Here is a 20,793-nt window from a genome sequence, read left to right as displayed (position 1 = left end):
TTAAAGGACAGCCTTCTGTTTTTCTACGTGCAGTTAAAAAAAAAGCCAAACTTAGCTGCTAAGCTAACACTACACTGTCGGAACTTGGCCGTTCGGGTTATTGAACACAGGGCATCCAAATGTTATCATATAAAATCCGTTCATGTTTTTATCGGTGCTATTTTCAAAATATATTTCCACCTCCATTCTTTACTTTAATTAAGTAGACTACGGACAAGTTTAATTTATGTTCGTTTTACCAAGACAAATCTGTCATGTTTATTTTTGTTTTTGCTTATTTTTTATTAATTTGAATTGTTATTCATATCAAAGCACAGCGGAATCGATATAATATATATATTCGAATGTTGTTTAGCATAAAAGTTTTGTCTTCTCGAAAAAGTCCTCATGTGAAATTTGAGCTCAATCGGACTCTGTGAATTAGTGAGTTTCACTTTTTGCCTTTCTCCTAGAAAGGTATAGCAATCACTTGCAAAACCGAAAGTATAAAAGTACTCCAAAGGGCCGAATGGCATATACCACTCGACTCAGCTCGACGAGCTGAGCATTTTCTGTATGTGTGTGTGTGTATGTGCAGATTTTTATTCTCACTCACTTTTCTCAGAGATGGCTGGACCGATTTTCATGAAATTAATTGCAAATGAAAGGTCTTGTTGCCCCATAAGACCCTATTGAATTTAATTGTAATCGGATTTTTAGTTTAGAGGTTATGTTTAGAAATGTGAAAATCATGAAACATCATATCTCAGAAACTACACAACCGATTTGAACAAAATTGGTCTCAAAAGAACGGGCTACCTAGAAAACTCGTAAGTTTTGAATTTCATAAAGATTGAACTTGTGGTTCAAAAGTTATGAAAAGAAAAGTGTTCTGAAGACTGTTTAGTCTCACTCATGTTTCTCAGAGATGGCTGTACCGATTTTCATAAAATCAGTGTCAAATGGAAGGTCTAATTGCCCCATAAGACGTTATTGATTTGTTTTGCAGTCGGACTATTACTTTGCCTGTTATGTTTAAAAATGTGAAATCCAGCTATGCAAAGGAACATATTCCGAAGACTACTTGGACTCACTCACTTTTCTCAGAGATGGCCGACCCGATTTCCACAAAATCAGTGTCAAATGAATGGTCTAGCTGCCTCAGAAGACCCTATTGAATTTCACTGTAATCGAACTGTAATTTCATTTGTAATGTGCCGACTTGTGAAAATCACGAAACTTCATTATCTCACACAACCGATTTGATTATTATTATCAGATGAGCGGGCTAGTTAAGGGTTAACTGATGAATTTTGATTGAACACGTGGTTTTAAAGTTTGGCTGCCCTACACGTTCCCCTTTCATTTGATTATAATCAAGCTTAAGCAACCGTTATGTATTAAATTGTTAATAAAACAACGAAAGTCTATTATCTCAAAGATTACATGACTTATTTGAACATAACTAGTGTCATACGAACGAGTCATCTCTCAAACTTACAAATAACAAACTTCATAACAATTTGATATGTGGCTCAAAAGTTATGGAAAGAAGAGAAATTCAAAGACTATTTAAAACTATACCTGCTTTGATCGATATATGTGGCCTCAACATAAATTAAATGTGGTGTCGTACTATTTGAACGTTCCAAGTTCATTGATTCCTTGCGGTTTGTTTGAAGTCTGCAAATGCACGACGAATCGGCCATAGGATATGATAAAAGTCAATTAACAAATCGTTTGAAATGATTGGTTTTATCGAAATGACAACATCCTCGTCTTTCGGCTTCTGTACATCGCCTTAATTCTGAATATACAGTAAAGTCTTTTTTTACACGGTTCTTTTTTACACGGTTTCATTTTACACGATTCTTTTTTACGACGATTTCCCAAATAACACGATTTTTTTTTACGTCGTTTTCCCAAATAACGCGATTTTTTTACACGTTTTTTTTGCACGATTTTTCGTCTTCGCGTAAAATTGTTACAGTAAGTAGCGGTAACGGTAACAAACTATAATAGGCTGTTTTTTACACAGTTTCATTTTTACACGGTTTTTGTTTTACAAGATTTTTTTTACGACGTTTTTCCAAATAACGCGGTTTTTTTCACGACGTTTTTCCAATTAACGCGGTTTTTTTACACGTTTTTTTGCACGGTACGTAGAATCGTGTAAAAAAGAACTTTACTGTATTCATATTGGGTGGTATTCTGTCATTATCAGCAGACATTCTGGCATCAATCTGACACCGGAAATACCCATATTGGGAGGTATTTTTGGTTGTTTTCCAGAAACTAAAAGTGGTCGTCTTCAAATTCAAAATAGTGCCAGGGTCAATGTTTGGTTTCTATGCATCATCACGTTTACGGAAATATCCATATTGAGTATTATTCGGTAAATCCGACTGTTGCCTATAAGTTGCCATTTAGCAATTCAAAATGGTGCCTGAGGTCAATTGTTAGCTCCTTGCATCATTCTGGTTCCAGAGATACTCATATTTGATAGTATTTGTTTATTCTAGGCTGTTTTTCACAAACCGGTAGTCGCCATCTTGGATTTCAAAATGGTATTTAGGATACTGGTTGAAGAAAAACTCATATTGGGTGATATTTGATCACTTTGGACTGTTTTTCAGAAGCCGAAAGTCGTCATTTTGGACTTTAAAATTGCCTGTGAAATCAATTTTTGTCATCTGGGCGTAATTCTGGTTCCGAAAACATTCATATTGAATGGTTTTTGGTCATTTCCGGCTGTTTGCCAGACACCGGAAGTCACCATCTTGAAATTCAAGATTGTGTCTGTGATCAATTTTTAGCTTCTGTGCATCTTTCTGGTTCCAGAAATACTAATATTTAATGGGAATCGTCCATTTCAGGCTGTTTTCCAGAAACCGAAAGTTGCTACTTACAATTCAAAATGTTGTCTGAAATCGTTTTGTGGCTCCAGTGCATCATTACGGTTCCGGAAATACCCATATTGGGTGGTATTTGGTCATTTGCCGCTGTTTTTCCGACACCGGAAGTCGCCATTTTGGATTTCATAATGGCATTTGGAGACAATTTCTGGATTTTGAACGGCATACTGGTTAAAGAAAAACTCATATTGGGTGGTATTTGGTCATTTTCTGCTGTTTTCAGAAACCGGAAGTCGCCATCTTAGAATTTAAAATGCTATCTGTGGTCGATTTTAGCTCCTGTGTATTATTCTAGATCCGGATATTTTTATATTGGGTGGAAATCGGCCATTTTCGGCTGTTTTCCAGAAACCGGAATTTGCCATCTTACTATCCAAGGTTGTCTGAGGTCGATTATGGAACATATTTGTTACCACTAAAAACATACACCTGCCAATATGGTTCCATTTAGTTGATTAGTTCGCGAGATGTGCAAAAATTTGTGAAGAAACATGTACTTCCAGAAGAGGGAGGGGCGTCAAACCATTATGGACATATTTGTTACCTCTAAAAACATTCACATACCAAATTTGGTTGTATTTTCTTGATTGGTTCTTGAGCTATGCGAAATTTGTGTTTCATTTTCATGGGATCCCTCCCTTATAGAAGAGGGAGTCGGGTTTCAAACCATTATGTACATATTTGTTACCACTAAAAACATTTACCTGGAAAATTTTGTTACATTTGGTTGATTAGTTCTCGAGATGTGCACAAATTTGTGTTTCATCCAACTATTATGGACATATTAGTTACCCCTTAAAACATCCACATGCCAAATTTGGTTTCATTTGCTTGGTTTGTTCTTGAGCTGTGCAGAAATTTATGTTTCATTTGTACGGGACCCCTCCCTTCCAGAAGAGGGAGGGGTCTCAAGCTATCATAGGAACCTTTATCGGCACCAAAAACCGCTACATACAAATTTTCACGTCGATCGGTTCGGTAGTTTTCGGGCCTATATGGATCAGACACACAGACAGACTTGACTGCATTTTATATGTAAAGATTACAACATCAATATTTTAGAACCTAAAGAGTGAATATACATTTATTGGATTGAAGCGTTCATGTAAATCTATTTTTACAAATAAAAAATTGAATGAGAAAGGCTGGCTCTGACCGCTAGGTGGATTAACTTAGGTTTTTACGATATAAAATGCACAGTAAATTCATGAAATTTTCAAAACAAACAAAAAATTATGCAAAATTTCTTAGGAATTCTTCAAGAACTGGTGTTATTATGTGCGCTACTCAGTACTCGCTGCTTGTCAATAGATGGCACCAGCAGTAAATGCTGGTAGATTATGACAAATCTCAAAAGTGATGAGCTAAGCAAATAAACCGCTTAGACACGTTAGTTCTTCTATTATTTTATTTCGTTATATACAAAAAAAAGCAAAGCCTTGGTGCTACATTCCGATTTGGAACTTGACCTTCTGTTTGTTATACACAGACTTCGCAGCCGACTGTTGGTGTACAGGACAATTGCGGGCTAGCGCTACGATCCTACTGACACCAACAGTATCTCCCGAGCCGAGACTCGAACCTACGACGACTGGCTTGTTAGGCCAGTATCGTACCTCGAGACCATCTGGGAGTTATATACAGGGTATTCGATAAGTTCGGCTACACTTTGAAAGTGTGTTGAAAAAAAAAAAAAATTGAAAAAACAAGATCTTCTTTTCTGAGTTAATTGATGCAATGCTTGTTGGGAATTATTAGCATATTAGCTGAGAGCCTACCACCTTTGTGCTGTATGACGAGCTCGAGACATTTCTCGAGAGAATCGTACGCGGCACGCACATGGTCCATCAGTATCTCATTCCAAAGCGATGAGTTTCTTAAACTGGTCCATGGTTCTAAATTTATGTTCGCTCTACTTGACCAGCAATGGAAGTACTGGAGATTAATATCCGGGAAGCTGGTTGGCCACAAAGTCTTTAAAAAAAAGTCTTTTCAAAGTCAAATTCTCCCGACATCACACTGGACGTTATTCGCCGTGTGGAATGGCTCGACGTCCTGTTGAAGGGCGTAATGATCTTTCCCGAAGTGCTGGGGCCACTACCTTCTCCAGAACGTAGGTCTTATAGAACGCGGCGTTGATTTTCACGTTTTTTCCTAAAAAACACCAGCGGGAGCTTACCACACCTGGATACGGCCTTCCGAATCATCACCGCTCTGGAACTGCGGGATATTTATATGGGACGGGGGGATGTTGGCTGACGTTAGCGTCCATAGCCGATTATTTTGAATACTGTGCATGAAAACATGAACTCCTAACCTGCGTTCCGCGAACGAATCAATTTGGCTCTGTTCAGCCTCTTCTTCGTTGTAGCCTCCGGTACCTCTTAAACCTTGTGTTTCTTGTATGGCTTCTTGTATCCCAGGTCATTCGCCATGATGGTAACATCCAGATTAGCTACGGTCTTCGATGAACCCGCTCCTTTGTCACCTTGATGGCTGCGGGCCTCCTCGTCGAACGCGGTCACCTGGATCTCGCGCGGCCTCTGGTCGAGCCCCTCTGCTGGTACCGATGGATGATGGTATAGATGAAATTCCGCTTCATCCTGTGGGATTGAAACCAGCGGAATATGGAGCCGAGTCGCTCATCTCTCGCGAACAACTTTCCTATGACGTCGCGGTACTTCTTCAACGTGCTCGGTAAATAAACAACAATTGACAGCAAATCTACACCATGCGCGTCGGTTAGTCTATATGTGAGGCTAAAGCAATACCAATGAGCGATGAAAAGTTGTATTCGAATATATTGAACACCCTGTACTTTTAGTTGTTCGAAAATGTCATTTGCGGGAAGAGCTACTTTTTCTCATTTCATTCGAAAAAACAGCGGATGAAGCCCATCGAGGGTTAAAATAGTAGTAGATTGTATCTAAGACATGACCGCATAACTGACGTAGAACTACGCACACTATCAACAAATGCATTGTTGAAAGTGTTTCATAATTGAGTCATACAGTCTACTATTGTTCGCTCAAATCAAGAAACTCTTCATTACTTGTTTAGTTACGCACTCTGGGAATGAGGCACTCTAATAATAAACACTGTAAAAGCTGTTTTCACACTTATGTCGAATTCGTTTTTACGGCAGGACTATACCGCCCCGGACTACATTTTGCAGCTGAAAAAAAAAAACACTTTCCGAGCAGTTACAATCGTGTGCGTAATTCCAGAGGTAGCTGTCACTTTGTTTTGTTTCGGTCATTATCGCCATTGTCTTTTTGTCGCGTTTGGCTACTGTACGGATTCGGACGATGATGATTCCAAAAGCTTAACAATTTCCTCCATTTCGCAACAACAACGATAATCAAAGCAAACCGATTTAGACACTTTTTTTTTACTCTGACACATACGTGTGAATGTGGTGGTGCCTTCAAAACTGCACTCTGTTTCTTTCGCGGATTTTCCGGGACAGAAAAAGGGTAGTCCGGGATAGTCCAGAAAATGAAAAAAAAAAAAACAGCTATAGGACAGAGTGTAGTCCGCGGGGTGGCTACACCGCAAAAACGACAACGACATTTGTAGATTAGATGGCTCCGACTGAATTCGATTGCTAGGATCAACCACAGAATACTTGCTCGTATTGTTGACAAAAAAAAATTAATTTACAATTACTTGTTTATTTGCCTTGAGAAAGGCATTTTGATATTCAAAATCGGATATGCTGATCGCAATCTTTGTGCTGCCCCAACAGTGGAGGAATAAAGGCACATACTGAAATGAACCGCGCTGCAGAGAGATGTTACCAACTGGGCAAGAGATTTGTTTAAGCCGAAAGCACATTCAGAAAGCCAGCTAATACTGGCGCACCCGCTTCTGCTTCATCCGCTCTCCGGTACGTTATGACTAACAAGGACCAAACATAAGACGTGATTTTCATTGCAACAAGGCTTGTCAATTTCCAATAGTACAATAGTTTACATAATCAGACAACATTTGTATAACTTCCAAATCGATTGCTACAATAATGAAGATCCGACAAACCGATTTACACGCAAGGAAAAAAAATTGTTCTCTTTTCGTTAATAAATTTTCAATTACACCTCTATGTGGTAGGCTAAAGAAAAACATGGTTCTACGTCAAAAAGTTTACAAAAAAGCTAACGGGTGACACCTAAAATTCTAAATTTTTGCATTTTATATCTGCCAAAACAGGCAGATGTACTTAAAGAAAAACTGATTTATGTCTAATGAAGATACGTTCATTTTTAACTAAAAGTCGATTGATTGAGAAACGTCCGTAGTCGGCCTTTCTACGAAACGTTTCCATGAAACCGGAACACGAGTGGTGTATGGCCTCCACTGACTTCGGCTGACTTTTTGAATACCAAGAAACTCAAAATCCTGAAGAAATTTTGGATTGGACGACTCTATTACTCGAAGCTCTAACAAAATTTACAAAAATGTTCTCAAGAAATTGTACTGAAAGATAAAGAAATATATTTTTTTTCGATATTTTTAAAAACAGAAAAGACGTTTAACCTACACAAGACATGCTGCACATATTGTACCCCAAATTAATTCTTTAATATACTACGACGTTCAAGATGCACGGAGAAAGGGATAATTATTTTGCTGATACGTGAAAATTTCAGCTGTTTCAAAAAAACTTAGAGTATAAGATAAACCCATTCCCGACGGGTGACATTCAAACTTTGATTCAAGTTCAACAATTATACTTGCAAATTTTCACGATGAAATTATTAAGTAAGGTTCAGATTGATCTTTAATTTGCAATACAGTTTGTGTTAATTATGTTTATAGTTGATGAGTAATAAGAGTTTGAAATTCATTGTTTTAGGTAAAAACTGATTTCTCTCCGCCGGGATCGGGTTAAGCTATTGGCGATTATTTTTAAACATTATGTAAAATCTGATCAACAGTTTTGATTTAAGATATTTTGATATATCGACATAAAATTTTCAAAGTTTTAAAAATTCAACATAGGTTTATCCACTATCCTGCAAATGCGCTACAGTAAGCCACCTTTTTTATTTTTTTTTCATATAATATTTGTTTGCTTATGTAGAAGAAGACAAAAACAAAGAAGTAGACAAAGGTGGTGGTGATGGGATGAGGATGGTTATGTTGTTACGCAACACTATAAAAGGTTTCTGTGATGGAACGCAGATGACAGATGTTTCATGCGCGTCATTTATCATGTGTGAAGTTATATCGGAGTATTAGAGAGGGATTTGAATTACCCATCAATGATTAAAAAAGGACAGTACTTCGTTATTCCATGCTTTGCTATTGTTGATAACAAACTGCAGAGACAAACTTTTGCATGTGTTAATATTTTTTTAAGCAATCCAGTATTTTTTCATTTTTTGTAAATTGTTTTTTTTATTCAATCACATTCATTTTTAGTTATTTTGTGAGTTTAGTTTGAACATAACATATGCAACATTAAACAATTGAGAAAATGAACTATTATTCAAGTTATGAAATTTAAAAAATAATTAAATCGTTAGAAACAAATTTTTCGAAAATAATCAAATAATGGAGAAAAAGTCTTTAGATAATGGAGAAAACAGCTGTGGATCCGTATAAGAAGCGAGATGCAGATTCGTTTTCAAGTAAGCATTAACTCCACGATCTACTGAACGAAGGATTTATCGCAGTTAGATAATTCATTGAGTTTTAAACCAGCGCTGGCCATCTGCATCGAATTGTCGATAGTGTCTTAGTTACATATTGAACTTCATTTCGATATTTAAAAAAAAAATTTCATTCTAGATTAAATACCAACTTTTAATAGTTCAAAATGCATTTGAAAGTGGCTAGCCACTACGGGCCAACTAGTTGAAAAGAGTTTGGTTGTCAACTGTCAGAATTTAAAAAAATATGGCTGTAGTTAACAACAAATACAAATAAACTGACCAGCAAGTTCATTTAATTGTTTTTTTTTGCCGAATTTCATCTTGGTCCAGCTGCAATAGAATTTTTGTACGTTCTTCTATTCAGTGTTGGCCATTGTTGTCAATGCGAAAAATAAATTATTATTATTATTATTATTATTGGTTTATTAATTCATCTGACTACATTTGTCTACATGAATAAAACTTAAACTATTAACTATTACAAATCCACTTAAGCGGCCAAGTTGAATAGTTTCAGACGGTTTTTAAAAATTTCACAGGATTGACAAAAGTCGAATAGATGGAATAGATGGAATTGCAAGGAACGAATTGGCAACACCATTAGAATGTAACACCTTATATGTTTATTTGCATCTTTTCAATTAATAAGCTTTGAGTTTAGTCTCTGTTAATAAATGTTATGTAGATATCATCTACTTAACAAAAGATTGAATTCGATTACTAATTTTTTCGCAACTAAACAGACCTGCGATGTTTTTCGAAAAATAATTTTAGCTTGCCGAAAAGTACATATTTTTTAAATATATTTTGATAAAGTCGCTAAGCCTTGTCGCTTTTAAATTGTATTTTTTAGAACGTAAGAAAAAGTTCCACGGGTAATGGGTTAAGCTAGCATTAATAACCTCCGCAATTGATTTGGTAATATTTGTCTATAAAAAAATCAGAGAACGAACATCAACTCACAAACCAAACTACCAAACAGTCTTCTCCAAAATAGGGAAACCGTAGTTATTTGACATTTGACTAGGCCCTGTAACAAACCTGCACGAACTTAACTCGGTATCTAACATACCTCTAGCGTTTTACCAACACCTCAGTGAAACACGCAATAAAACCATCTTTTTTCTCTTTCTCTCCCATCAACTGTTTTTCCAGATCGATCCATACATATGGAATGAACGGTAACAACAACAACCGAGCGTATTGAGCACGCATCTGCCAATAATTTTATCACTGTTTAACTATTATTTAAAATTAAAATCATTGAATTAAAAAAAAAAACAATCAAAATGAATCAAATCCTACTGAGGAAGCGAAGAAATAATAAAAATCAATCATACGGAATAGCAAACACATTTAAGCGCACTAAACTGCACTATATAGATGAGGATGAAAGCCAACAGAATCAATTCACTATAAAGTAAGTGAGCGAGAATGCAGTGAGCTAGCAAAGAAAATGATGAAAATTGTAAATTTACGCGTTAAGACAAACAAAGGAGCCGATCTTAAAAGTTAAACTTTAAAGACCAATAATCAAATGAAGAAAACTGAAACTACTACTAATTATAGTTATTTTAAAACATTAAGGTTGTACATAGCTCTGCGATTGAGAATGCTTTAAACTTGTTTTATTATTTTGTTTCTATCATCTATAATGAATCTGAAGGTAGAATAGACGATGATCCTTCGAGCGAATTTTAAGCGTAATAATAAATGATAACTTAGTAAGTTTCAAATATGATTTTTCGATCAACTTTAGAATGTACAACTAATTTATATTCGAAAATAATTAACCTTATATTATCAATTATCCTAGCTTTCAGGTATTCTACAAATATTTTACGGAAAGAGAGCGCAAAGTGTCCCAGTAAATTTGTAATTATTAGAACTACACGATAGTATATATGCCACTAAATTTTACTCCCTGCGATTTACTTCTCCATTTTCTTTTTTGATTCCAAACATGAAGCAAAAGCTTTTTACACCCCTAAAAATGATGTGACACTTTTTGTCACCCACTTGGAAGACTAGACTTCATAAATAAATATCCATCAGCCATCTTAACAACAAAAGCGAAAATATATCGATCAGGACTATTCGAACCGAATGAAACAGAGAAAAGATCAAGTAAGTAGGGACTTTTTGACCTTTTCGATAGCGTTGAGCACACACTTGAAGCGAATTTCTTTTGGGTGTCCTGGCTGCCGGTTGACTACCGGTTTCTAACCACAAATGGTTTTCCTAGGAGCTAGTGGCATAGGTTTCCTTTTCTTCACACCAGCTTCCACAACCGTTCATCTGGAGCCAAGCATCATAACTTATATTAGAATAGATTCTAGTCTACCTTTGAAAACGAACGCGAACAGAGAACGAATACCGGAGTGGAAAGGGAAGCAAATTGCTGCACAGCGACAGAAAGAGCTGAAAATTCTGAGTCACCGATTCTTTAGAAAGTCACATATTTTTGAAAAGAAGTGTATCATTCAGATTGAGTATGCTTTGTTCGTACTTTATTTCATTTTTTTTTCGTTGAACACAAAAACGGTTCAGTGCGGTTTCCCAGGAATCGTAACATATCGCATCTGTAATTGGTGTAAGTTTTTCCTGCACACAATAGCACTGACGAGATCACGAGTGTATGCACTTTTATTTATTTCTCCAAACTAATGAAACTGCTAGAACATGGCATTGCTAATAAAACGATTGAGCGTGAGATCAACCAGCTAGAAATAGTGATGGTCTAATCTAAACAGTGAAGCTGAGCAGTTTGTTGTTTAAGGTATTATTTTATCTTGTATTGTGAGGACACTACAATGTCAATACTTTGCCCCAAGTGAAGCATGAATGGTGAAATAAATGAAACCTTGAATGCTAACCATGCAATTTTATTACTGTTTGAAAAGAAAGTCCGTTATTGTGATGGGATTTGTATTACCTACTCATAAAATCATTGCTTGAACTGAAAGGTAAGTGTTACCAGGTAACTGTGAAAGGGAATGCAAATATAATAAAAAGGATAGAATAAACAACAGTTAAAATGCATTATTGATTACTATGACTTTTTATTTTGCCTTTTTCTCGTCGGTTTAATTTCACCACTATTATACCTACTAACCATGATGTGTAGGACAAGGTGTAACGGTTTGATAAAAATTGAGGCACGTGGTGTGATAGCGTTATTTTGCTTTGAAGGATTATAGACGAAGCATCACTAAGCAACAGTGAATTACTTTTTCGTGTTTGTTGATGTATCCTCACATACTAGGCAAACTACTCGCAAATTCAGATGTTGTAACTAGTGTTCAACATCGGACCGGGTAGGGTCCGGTAAATGTCCGGTCCGGTCCGGTCCGAAGTCCGATCGGACCGGTACCTGCAAAGTCCGATTACTTTCCGGACCGGACCGGAACGAAACCATCCGAACTTCGGAACGGACCGGGTAATGCTTTCCGGACCCCGGCATTTTCGGCGAATGTATTCAATTATGTATTCAATTTATGTCATAGAACGCAGCAAGTTGTTCATTCTTTTTGATTTTCTTTACTGCTTTTATTAAAATAAACCCATATGGCCTTGCTCGTCTTTTCAACCTGTAATATATGCTTTAATTATTCACATGGTTCTTATAAAATTAAAAAAAAAATAAATGTTACATTTTTTTTGCTATTTCAATTTTGCTCCTGCTATCAATTCGAAATTAAAGAACCAGGGTGGCCAACAGATTTCCAATTTCAAATTCTCGGTTTTTCCCGGTTTTCCCGGTTAGAATTGATGTTCTTCCCAGTTTTAAAATAGTTTTAAAATTTTTTATTGAATTGACTTTAAAAATTTTAAATATTTTTATTTCTTGTTTCCTGATAACTTTTTCATGGTCATTTTTAGTGAATGAGAGAAAACATTCTAGTTATTTTTCAGAGCTTTTAAAATAATTAGAGCACATTTTTTTGACCCCGAATCGAGATAGTTTTTCGCCTTGTCTGAAACTGCAATGATAGCCGTTGCTGGCAATTTTAAATTTGTTTGAGAATAAATTTTTGCATTTTTTAACCTAATTATTACGCATTTTCTGGTGTTCAAACACTTTTCTAGATTTAGTTTTGAAATTGATTTTAAATTGATGTTGTTAGTTTCTATCAGGCTTCAATACAATTTTATTGCTACTTAGAAACAATTTTTTGCCTTTTTGAGCTGAATAACAAGCTTGTTTTGTGTTTTTTGAATCCGCGTTCTTAATTTCAGAATTTTTAACAAAAATCTATTTCAAAAAATTGAATTTATTCAGGCATCAGGTAGGTCGGCTAAAAGCCATGGCTTATACCGGCACGTTCCCCTCACATGTGGGGATTTGTGCCTACTAAAGACGGACACCCTAAGATTCAATCTAAATAATTACTTAGGTATTGCTATTTAGATCGCAGTAGTCATACAAATTGAAACTTAAGGTCAATCGTTTTCATAATCATTTTTGGTATTAGTGAACTTCCTCCAAGTTTTATGTGTTTTGTGGGTCTTCAAAAATATGACTACAAATTGCTGTTTTTTGACATAATTGGGAAAGACGGACAATTGGGGTGGGTAAGATGGACACTACGATGGTAAAGGTGGACACTCACAAAAAAGATGTAGTACGTTAAGTATTCTTTTGATTTATGTTATTAGAGTCACGTACATCACGTAGAGCCACGTACATCACGTGAACAGTTTGAGAGAGTGGGTTAGGATGAAGGCAAAAATTCTCCGCCTATATGGCCTGTTCTAACTGCTAAGTGATTTATATCTGCTGGTTTCTCTCGCGGGTGTACTTCGTGAACATCTGTAGTACACAACTGATGCTACATGTGAAAATTATTGAAAAATCCGTATGTCCATCTTTCCCTACCTTAGTGTGTCCGTCTTGCCCGACCTGGCTGTAAATTTTTCAAACAATCGTAGCTCTTTATCTGAACATCGAAAATCTGCTGGATTTTTACTAGAAAACCGAGGATAGACTAATTAATCACTTTACTATTGGGAACAAATGAAAACACATAAGTTTAACGAGTTTTTCACTATTTTCCGTGGAATGAAAATTACATCAAATAGCGCGTTCACGAAAATATTCTTTGTTTTACTTACAAATTTGACAGTTTGCTAGCTGAAAACCGATAATGCAACTCAAAAGCATTAACACACTATAAAGAAGGTATTCGCATCAATCAACTATCATAATACATTCTAGTTTGTGAATTATTAAAAGTGTCCATCTTACCCGCAGTGTCCGTCTCCACCTACTTTCCCCTAATTGATTTTTTTTATCTTTTTCTAGTTTCTGTTAATGTTGCATGGCTGAGTTATAAACAATTGTGCGTATTTCTGTCGTTCAAAAAATTTTTTCCGTTTACTTAAGGATCCCTTGAGGCCAGGCATGTCTAAACCCACCACACCACCGCGTGTGTGTTTCAAGCGATGCCACGGAGGGTATTTAGATTGCCCTTCAGTGCGTATACAAAACGAAAAACCCGCAGTGTTCTAGATAAAACAGCCCTTCGAAAGATTCGGCAAACACAGGCCCGAGTGTTCTTAACTTCGTGAGCCCTCGGGAGCCCGCATGCCTACACGTGTTTTCTCAAATGCTTCATTTTTGCAATAGAACATATGAAAGAAATATTGCAGGTGATTGTATGCGATGGCTAACATCCAACTATCCATTACTATTCCATTGTCAATCTCTTCGTGGCGACTATTACTTGTGTGTTCCCCGAAACTGCAAGCTCTCGGTTGCCTCATGTGCCGAAGTTAAAAACCCTCGGTTGGCGTGTTTACGAATGGCTCTCCAGTGTTTTGTCTTGAGCTCGCGACGAAGGGTAATACGAAATGCCCTGCGTGGTGTGTTTGTGAGCAGATGGGCCACATGCGCTTTCGAGTGCTGTGGTTTCCAGTTATTGCCTCGACAATATAGAAAGGGCTAATTTGATACCATTGTTATCCTTACGTGGTGTTGTTTCAGGTTTATTTCAGGGGTCATTCACATACCACGTGGACAGATTTGTAACTATTTTGACCCCCCCCCCCCCGTAGACAAATGCCCATATAAATTCTTTTTTTTGTAGGGACCGTGGACATTACACCCCCCCCCCCCCCAAAGCTGTCCACGTGGTATGTGGATGGCCCCTTGAGCGAATATAGTTTTGACTTTTTTATTTGAAAACTTTGTCTTTCTGATTTAGAGGAGTATGCAAGCAATTTGAGAAAAAAAGGATGCTGAATAGTATCGTCGTGCAAATTTTCAAGTGTAATTGTTGAACTCAAATCAAAGTTTTAATATCAGATGGTGCTTTTCCCGGCTTTTTTCGGTTTTCCAGGTTTTCCCGGTTCGCTGGCCACTCTGTGAATAACTGATAGACTCGCACAACTTGTTCTGAATTTGTGCTTAATTGAATGTCAACGGCATTCATGCTCAGTCAGTTTGAGAATTGAACATTGAGAAATAGAGTTACCGGTAGATAACTAGGGAACCTATACATTAGAGAAATGACAAGACACTCACCGTTAAGGCAACTGTCAACATCAAAACGGGCGAGTTGTATAAATTTACATTGCTGTTATCCGTTTTGATGTTGACAGTTGCCTTAACGGTGAGTGTCTCGGCGTCTCTCTGGTGTATAGGCTGACTATAGATAACATCGAATTATTTTTTTTCGATAGAACTCTATCGGCACTCGGCAGACTACCGATGCTTGACGATCTACGTTTTTCTGATATCAGCAGGGCAGTCTTCAGTTCGGCATTTGTAATCTCTGCTATCAGTGGTACGTTGATTTATTGTATAGTGGCATAGTTTTCAAAGCTTTCGATCTCATTTCACTTCGCTACTCCCACCACACAAAGGTCTCTGAAGTATCGGAATATGTGTTGTTTGCTCTCTTGAGAGTCTTGTGTAATCTCTGATAAAAAGGAGTACTGTATCTGTCGCAGATGGATCGATCCTTTTCATAGTATCGGAATCGAGAACTCTGGTCGTTTTAACCGTGGGTTCTGGTATTTACGGTTTTTCGCGCAGTTGGTATTTTTTTTAGTAAATGTCGAGTGATGTCAAATTTATATATCCATTGATTTTTCATGTTTATAATTTTTTCTACTTTTACTAAAATATTGGCTCAAATAAATGTTCCAAAACTAGTAAAATTGTAGAACCAGTTTTTTTGTTACTACACTCCAGATTTTTCAATTAGAAAAAAAATAATAAAAAAATAGAAAAAAAATGCAAAATTTAGATTGTATTGTTCTGATTTAGTCAAACACTTTCCAACATGCATAAAAGTATTTATGATAATTTTTTCACTAAAATAACGCTTTCGAAAAAACTGGCAACTTTTGTTCCCGGACTTCAGACCGGACTCCGGACCGGAACCGGAACGAAGCCAATCGGACTGGTACGACCTAGTTCCGATTTTTTAACGGACCGGACCGGACCGGAACGCGGACACAACGTTTTCGTTCCGATGTCGAACACAAGTTGTAACCCTGAAAAGATAACTATATTTTGGTATGCGTAAAAAGATAATCATGCGTCAAAATGACTCCCGACTTTTGAATATTTAAAAATTGAATTTTTCCTTCATTCATATCGAAAAACGGCCATTACAGTGTTAATACATATATAAATAACAAACACCAGCACTTAGATTAGAAAATTTCTTTATTGATCACGAAAGATCAAGTAATAACCGATGTCCGGTTAGAAACAAATGAGAAATACTGCTGCAAGCGAGGAGTCAAATTGACGCAGACTATCTTTCCAGGGTTGAGATGGAAATTGTTTCTTGAATGAATGAATTTTTGCAGCAAGGTATGTAGCATTGCCATATTTATAATTTACAAATGATACACGGTGTCAAAATTTCGATTATTATTGAATTTTCATGTACCTCTGATTTTTTTTCACAAAAATGTTGCCAACTGGATAAGAATCAAAGATCGGGAAGTTAAAAAATATTTTATCGGCGATTTTTGGTAAAACTTAGATTTTAATTTTTTTAGCGCAAATCTACAAAAAGAAATCTCTCTAACTTCACTAATGTCAGTCATATTAACATAGTCAGAAACCAGTGCATTTGGGGGTAGTGCAGTGTCATTTAATTTCAAAAATTTAACAATTAAGTCAGTCATTTTACCACAGACAAACATACGTACCACTCCATACAAAATTCTAAAAAACTGTGGTTCCGATTATTTTGCGCGACACGTACTGGACATATTCCGCAAATGATAAACATTCAGCCTTTTTGCTGTTTCTGGCAGCACGGCACGCGACTGTCTACTGAGTTCAAAGGTAAAAGGGCTGATGTGCACCACCGCTGCGGCGGGAATATTCCGCGTAATTGAGCCTCATTTGAATTGACCGTTATTATGATCCATAAACATAAATTTCAAGGTACCTCTGTTTGTCTGTGATTTAACCATAGGAAATCACAGCAACCAATGCATTTAAGGATAGTGCAATGTCACTTCATTTCGAAAATTTTACGAATAAACCATGAAGCTAGACCACGAGAAGTATAGAAATTTGGTTTGCGCCTTGTGCTTCAAAAAAACTAAATGTACGAAGAGAATAGGCGAGCAGTGGAAGAAAATGCTCTTTTCTCACTTTTTGCCTATGCATAACGAAAATGATAAAAAGTATTCTAGAGTTTTGTGCGGAAGTTGTTATCTGGGGGTGTACTGAAAGTCCAAAGTTAAGTGGAATGTAATCTAATTATTGTCAAATTACTTATTGCTGACGCACCTTTTCGAACAAGGTCTGAAGCATCGAGATATGCACGTCCACGATTCCAATAAAGATACTTAAATATAAATAACTTTGAATTTTTCAAAGGAAAAATGTTTTTTAATGAATTTATTTACCTAATCCGACAAAGATTGAACATTAAGAAAATTTTCTCTACGAAAAACATAAAGACAAACTGGTTTCCTGGATTCCCGTACGTTTTTCCTGCATCCCACAAAAATTGTTACCTTGAAATGCCGTGCTGCCAGAAACAGCAGAAAGGCTGAAAGTTTATCATTTGCGGAATATGTCCAGTACGTGTCGCACAAAATAATCGGAATCACATTTTTTTACAATTTTGTATGGAGTTGTACGTCTGTTTGTCTGTGGTAAAATGACTGACTTAATTGTTAAATTTTTGAAATTAAATGACACGGCAGTACCCTCAAATGCACTGGTTGCTGACTATGTTAATATGACTGACATTAGTGAAGTTATAGGATTTTTTTTGTAGATTTGCGCTAAAAAAATTAAAATCCAAGTTTTACCAAAAATCGCCGATGAAATATTTTTTAACTTCCGATCCTTGATTCTTATCCAGTTGGCAACATTTTTGTGAAAAAAAATCAGAGGTACATGAAAATTCGATATTAATCGAAACTTTGACACCGTGTGATATACATATTCTAAGATGCGATAATTTTTATGCGCTAGTTATTTATAAACAAACTCAGTCTCTGGCAATTCTTTTTCCAACATGGTCGATTCTGCTTTTGACATACCGTTACACCATGTCTTTATACAGTCCCTCTACAATTATGGGTCAGTCAACGTGTTGTCTGAATGTTCAAAAATGGATATAAAATCGGAAAAATTATCAACTACGAATGTTTTACCATCTATCTCTGTGTTCTGATGTGTACTTTCGATCAACAATTAGTTTCACTGCAGTTGATACGTGTAAATCGGTTGGGAAGAAAAATATCACTTACATAGCCAGAGACACAATTATGGGTCACTTTTAGCATTCGAAATCATTTAGACTATAAAATCATCAAATTACATAACGCAAGTTATTTTACTGTTATAAAAGCTTGATAATAAGTTATTTAATTCAGTCTCGTCGAATAATCATGTAAAAGTAATAAAAATAGCCAAAATATGGACTGACCCACAATTGTGTACCGCAAGATGTAACATTACTACAATTATGGGACACTTCACTTATTGCACCGAGCAAAACTATAGTTTTTAGTGACATTTTCAACTTTTAATCATTTTAATCGTATGAATGAGGTTACAAGCGAGTTACAAAAAATACCACTGCTAATGAAAATTGTTCAGTTTCAGTTGTAATAAGGGGGATAAACCAACTTTTGTAAACGTATTAAGACAAGAAGTTCTTGACCTTACACTATGTAGTCCGGTGATATCCGGCAGAATAAAAAATTGGCACGTATCAGATGAATAATCTTTATCTGACCACAAGCAAATCTTATTTGATTATGAAGCAAATCAAGAACGCACTGAGTTCATAAGGGACCCCAGAAAAACAAACTGGGAGCATTATAATTCAAAGCTAATGGCAGCTTTGAACAGCTTCGGAGGATGTTCCAAATCCTACAGAGAGTTGGAAAAAAAATCCAAATATCACTCAAATTTGATCCAACAGTCTTACCTTGATTGCTGCCCTGCAAAGATACGCTCTACAAATAGAGAAGTACCTTGGTGGAATCAATCTCTACAAAAACTTCGGAAAAAAACTCGGAAACTCTTCAACCGGGCTAAACAAACCCAACAGTGGGACGAATACAAGCAATCCCTCACCGCCTATAATAAAGAAATAAGAAGATCTAAAAGGATTCACTGGAGGCATACATGTGAAAACATTGAAAATACTCCAACTGCCGCCAGGCTGCAAAAAATCCTTGCGAAAGATCACTCAAATGAGTTGGGTACTCTAAGAAAAGAAGATGGTTCTTGTACTAGCTCTGCTAGAGAAATATTAGAGTTAATGATGAAAACACACTTTCCTGGGTCGATCATTAACTCAAGTGAAGACCAAAGTACATCTGTATCAAGTACTGGAAATCTTATAACCAGGACAGAAATTCACGAAACAGTGAATACGATGACTGGGCTAGTAAGAACTAGGGATGATGCAATTACTTTGGCCAACCAAATTTTTACCGAAAGTAGAGTTGAATGGGCAATAGACTCCTTTGAACCCTTCAAGTCACCTGGTAGAGACGGAATCTATCCGGTACTACCACAGAAAGGTAAAACAGTTCTGATGCCCATTCTAACACAACTCTTCCAATCCAGCTTAATTCTAGGCTATATTCCGGAAGCGTGGCGACAAGTACGGGTTATTTTTATCCCTAAGGCCAACAAAAGGAACAAATCTCTGCCAAAATCCTTTAGGCCAATTAGCTTATCGTCAGTCGTTCTCAAAACAATGAAAAAAATAATCGGTGAGCACATCAAATCCTCATATCTTTCTAAAACTCCTCTTAGTAAATATCAATTTGCTTACCAGGAGGGGAAATCGTCGGTAACTGCACTCCATACTATAGTTACAAAACTAGAAAAATATTTTGCTGCAAAAGAAATTTCCCTTACGGCGTTCCTTGATATTGAAGGGGCATTTGATAACTCGTCTCATGACTCAATGGCTGCTGCAATGGAGAAACGTGGTTTTGACAATTGCATTATTCATTGAATAAGCGAGATGTTATCAAAAAGAGAAATAGCAGCAAGCCTTGGTAGCTCTAATATAAGTGTAACAGCTATAAAAGGGTGCCCACAAGGAGGAGTGATATCTCCTCTGCTGTGGTCATTAATAGTTGATGATCTTCTAAAAAAATTGATGGAAGAAGGCTTTGAAGTAGTTGGATTTGCTGATGATATTGTCATTATTGTTCGTGGCAAGTATGATGATATCATCACAGACCGAATGCAAACTGCCTTAAACATTATTTCCTCGTGGTGCGATAGGGAAGGCTTAAATGTAAATCCTTCAAAAACCACTATCGTCCCTTTTACACGTAGAAAAAAGACTAGGCTTAATGATATTATGCTAAAAGGTGAGCTTCTTAAACTCTCAGATAACGTCAAATACCTTGGAGTAACTCTTGACAAAAAACTTAACTGGAATACACATCTAGAGCAGGCAATAAAAAAAGCTACAAATACTCTATGGATATGTAATAAAACTTTTGGTAAACAATGGGGACTCAAACCGAAAATGATCCATTGGATATATTCGGCTATAGTGAGACCCAGAATTACCTATGCTTCACTAGTCTGGTGGACAAAAACAAGGGAGAAAGGTGCTCAAGACTTCAACGGCTAGCCACTCTCTCAATAACCGGTGCAATGAGAAGCACACCCACCAAGGCATTGGAAGCTCTACTGTTTATGCTTCCACTACATCAATTCATACAATTAGAAGCCGAAAAGAGTGCCTTACGGATCAAAAGATCATTAAGGCTCT

At 36.5% G+C, this 20,793-nt stretch overlaps 1 protein-coding gene across 3 annotated transcripts in view; it reads left to right on the top strand.

Annotated features, from left to right (window-relative positions):
- The window catches only part of LOC129730612 (protein drumstick), a 54,134-nt gene extending 42,708 nt beyond the window's left edge, over positions 1 to 11,426 (top strand). For all 3 annotated transcript variants that reach the window (XM_055690079.1, XM_055690076.1, XM_055690077.1), the window contains one exon: positions 9,707 to 11,426. In XM_055690079.1, coding sequence (XP_055546054.1) covers positions 9,707 to 9,758 — 52 coding nt within the window. In that variant the 3' untranslated portion in view covers positions 9,759 to 11,426. The remainder of the gene's footprint in view (positions 1 to 9,706) is intronic.
- Positions 11,427 to 20,793: the final 9,367 nt, after the last annotated feature.

The sequence above is a fragment of the Wyeomyia smithii genome, chromosome 3, assembly GCF_029784165.1.
Source record: "Wyeomyia smithii strain HCP4-BCI-WySm-NY-G18 chromosome 3, ASM2978416v1, whole genome shotgun sequence".
Taxonomy (NCBI): Eukaryota; Metazoa; Arthropoda; class Insecta; order Diptera; family Culicidae; genus Wyeomyia; species Wyeomyia smithii.
Note: the sequence above shows the minus strand (reverse complement) of the source record. Positions and strands in the feature narration are given on the sequence as shown.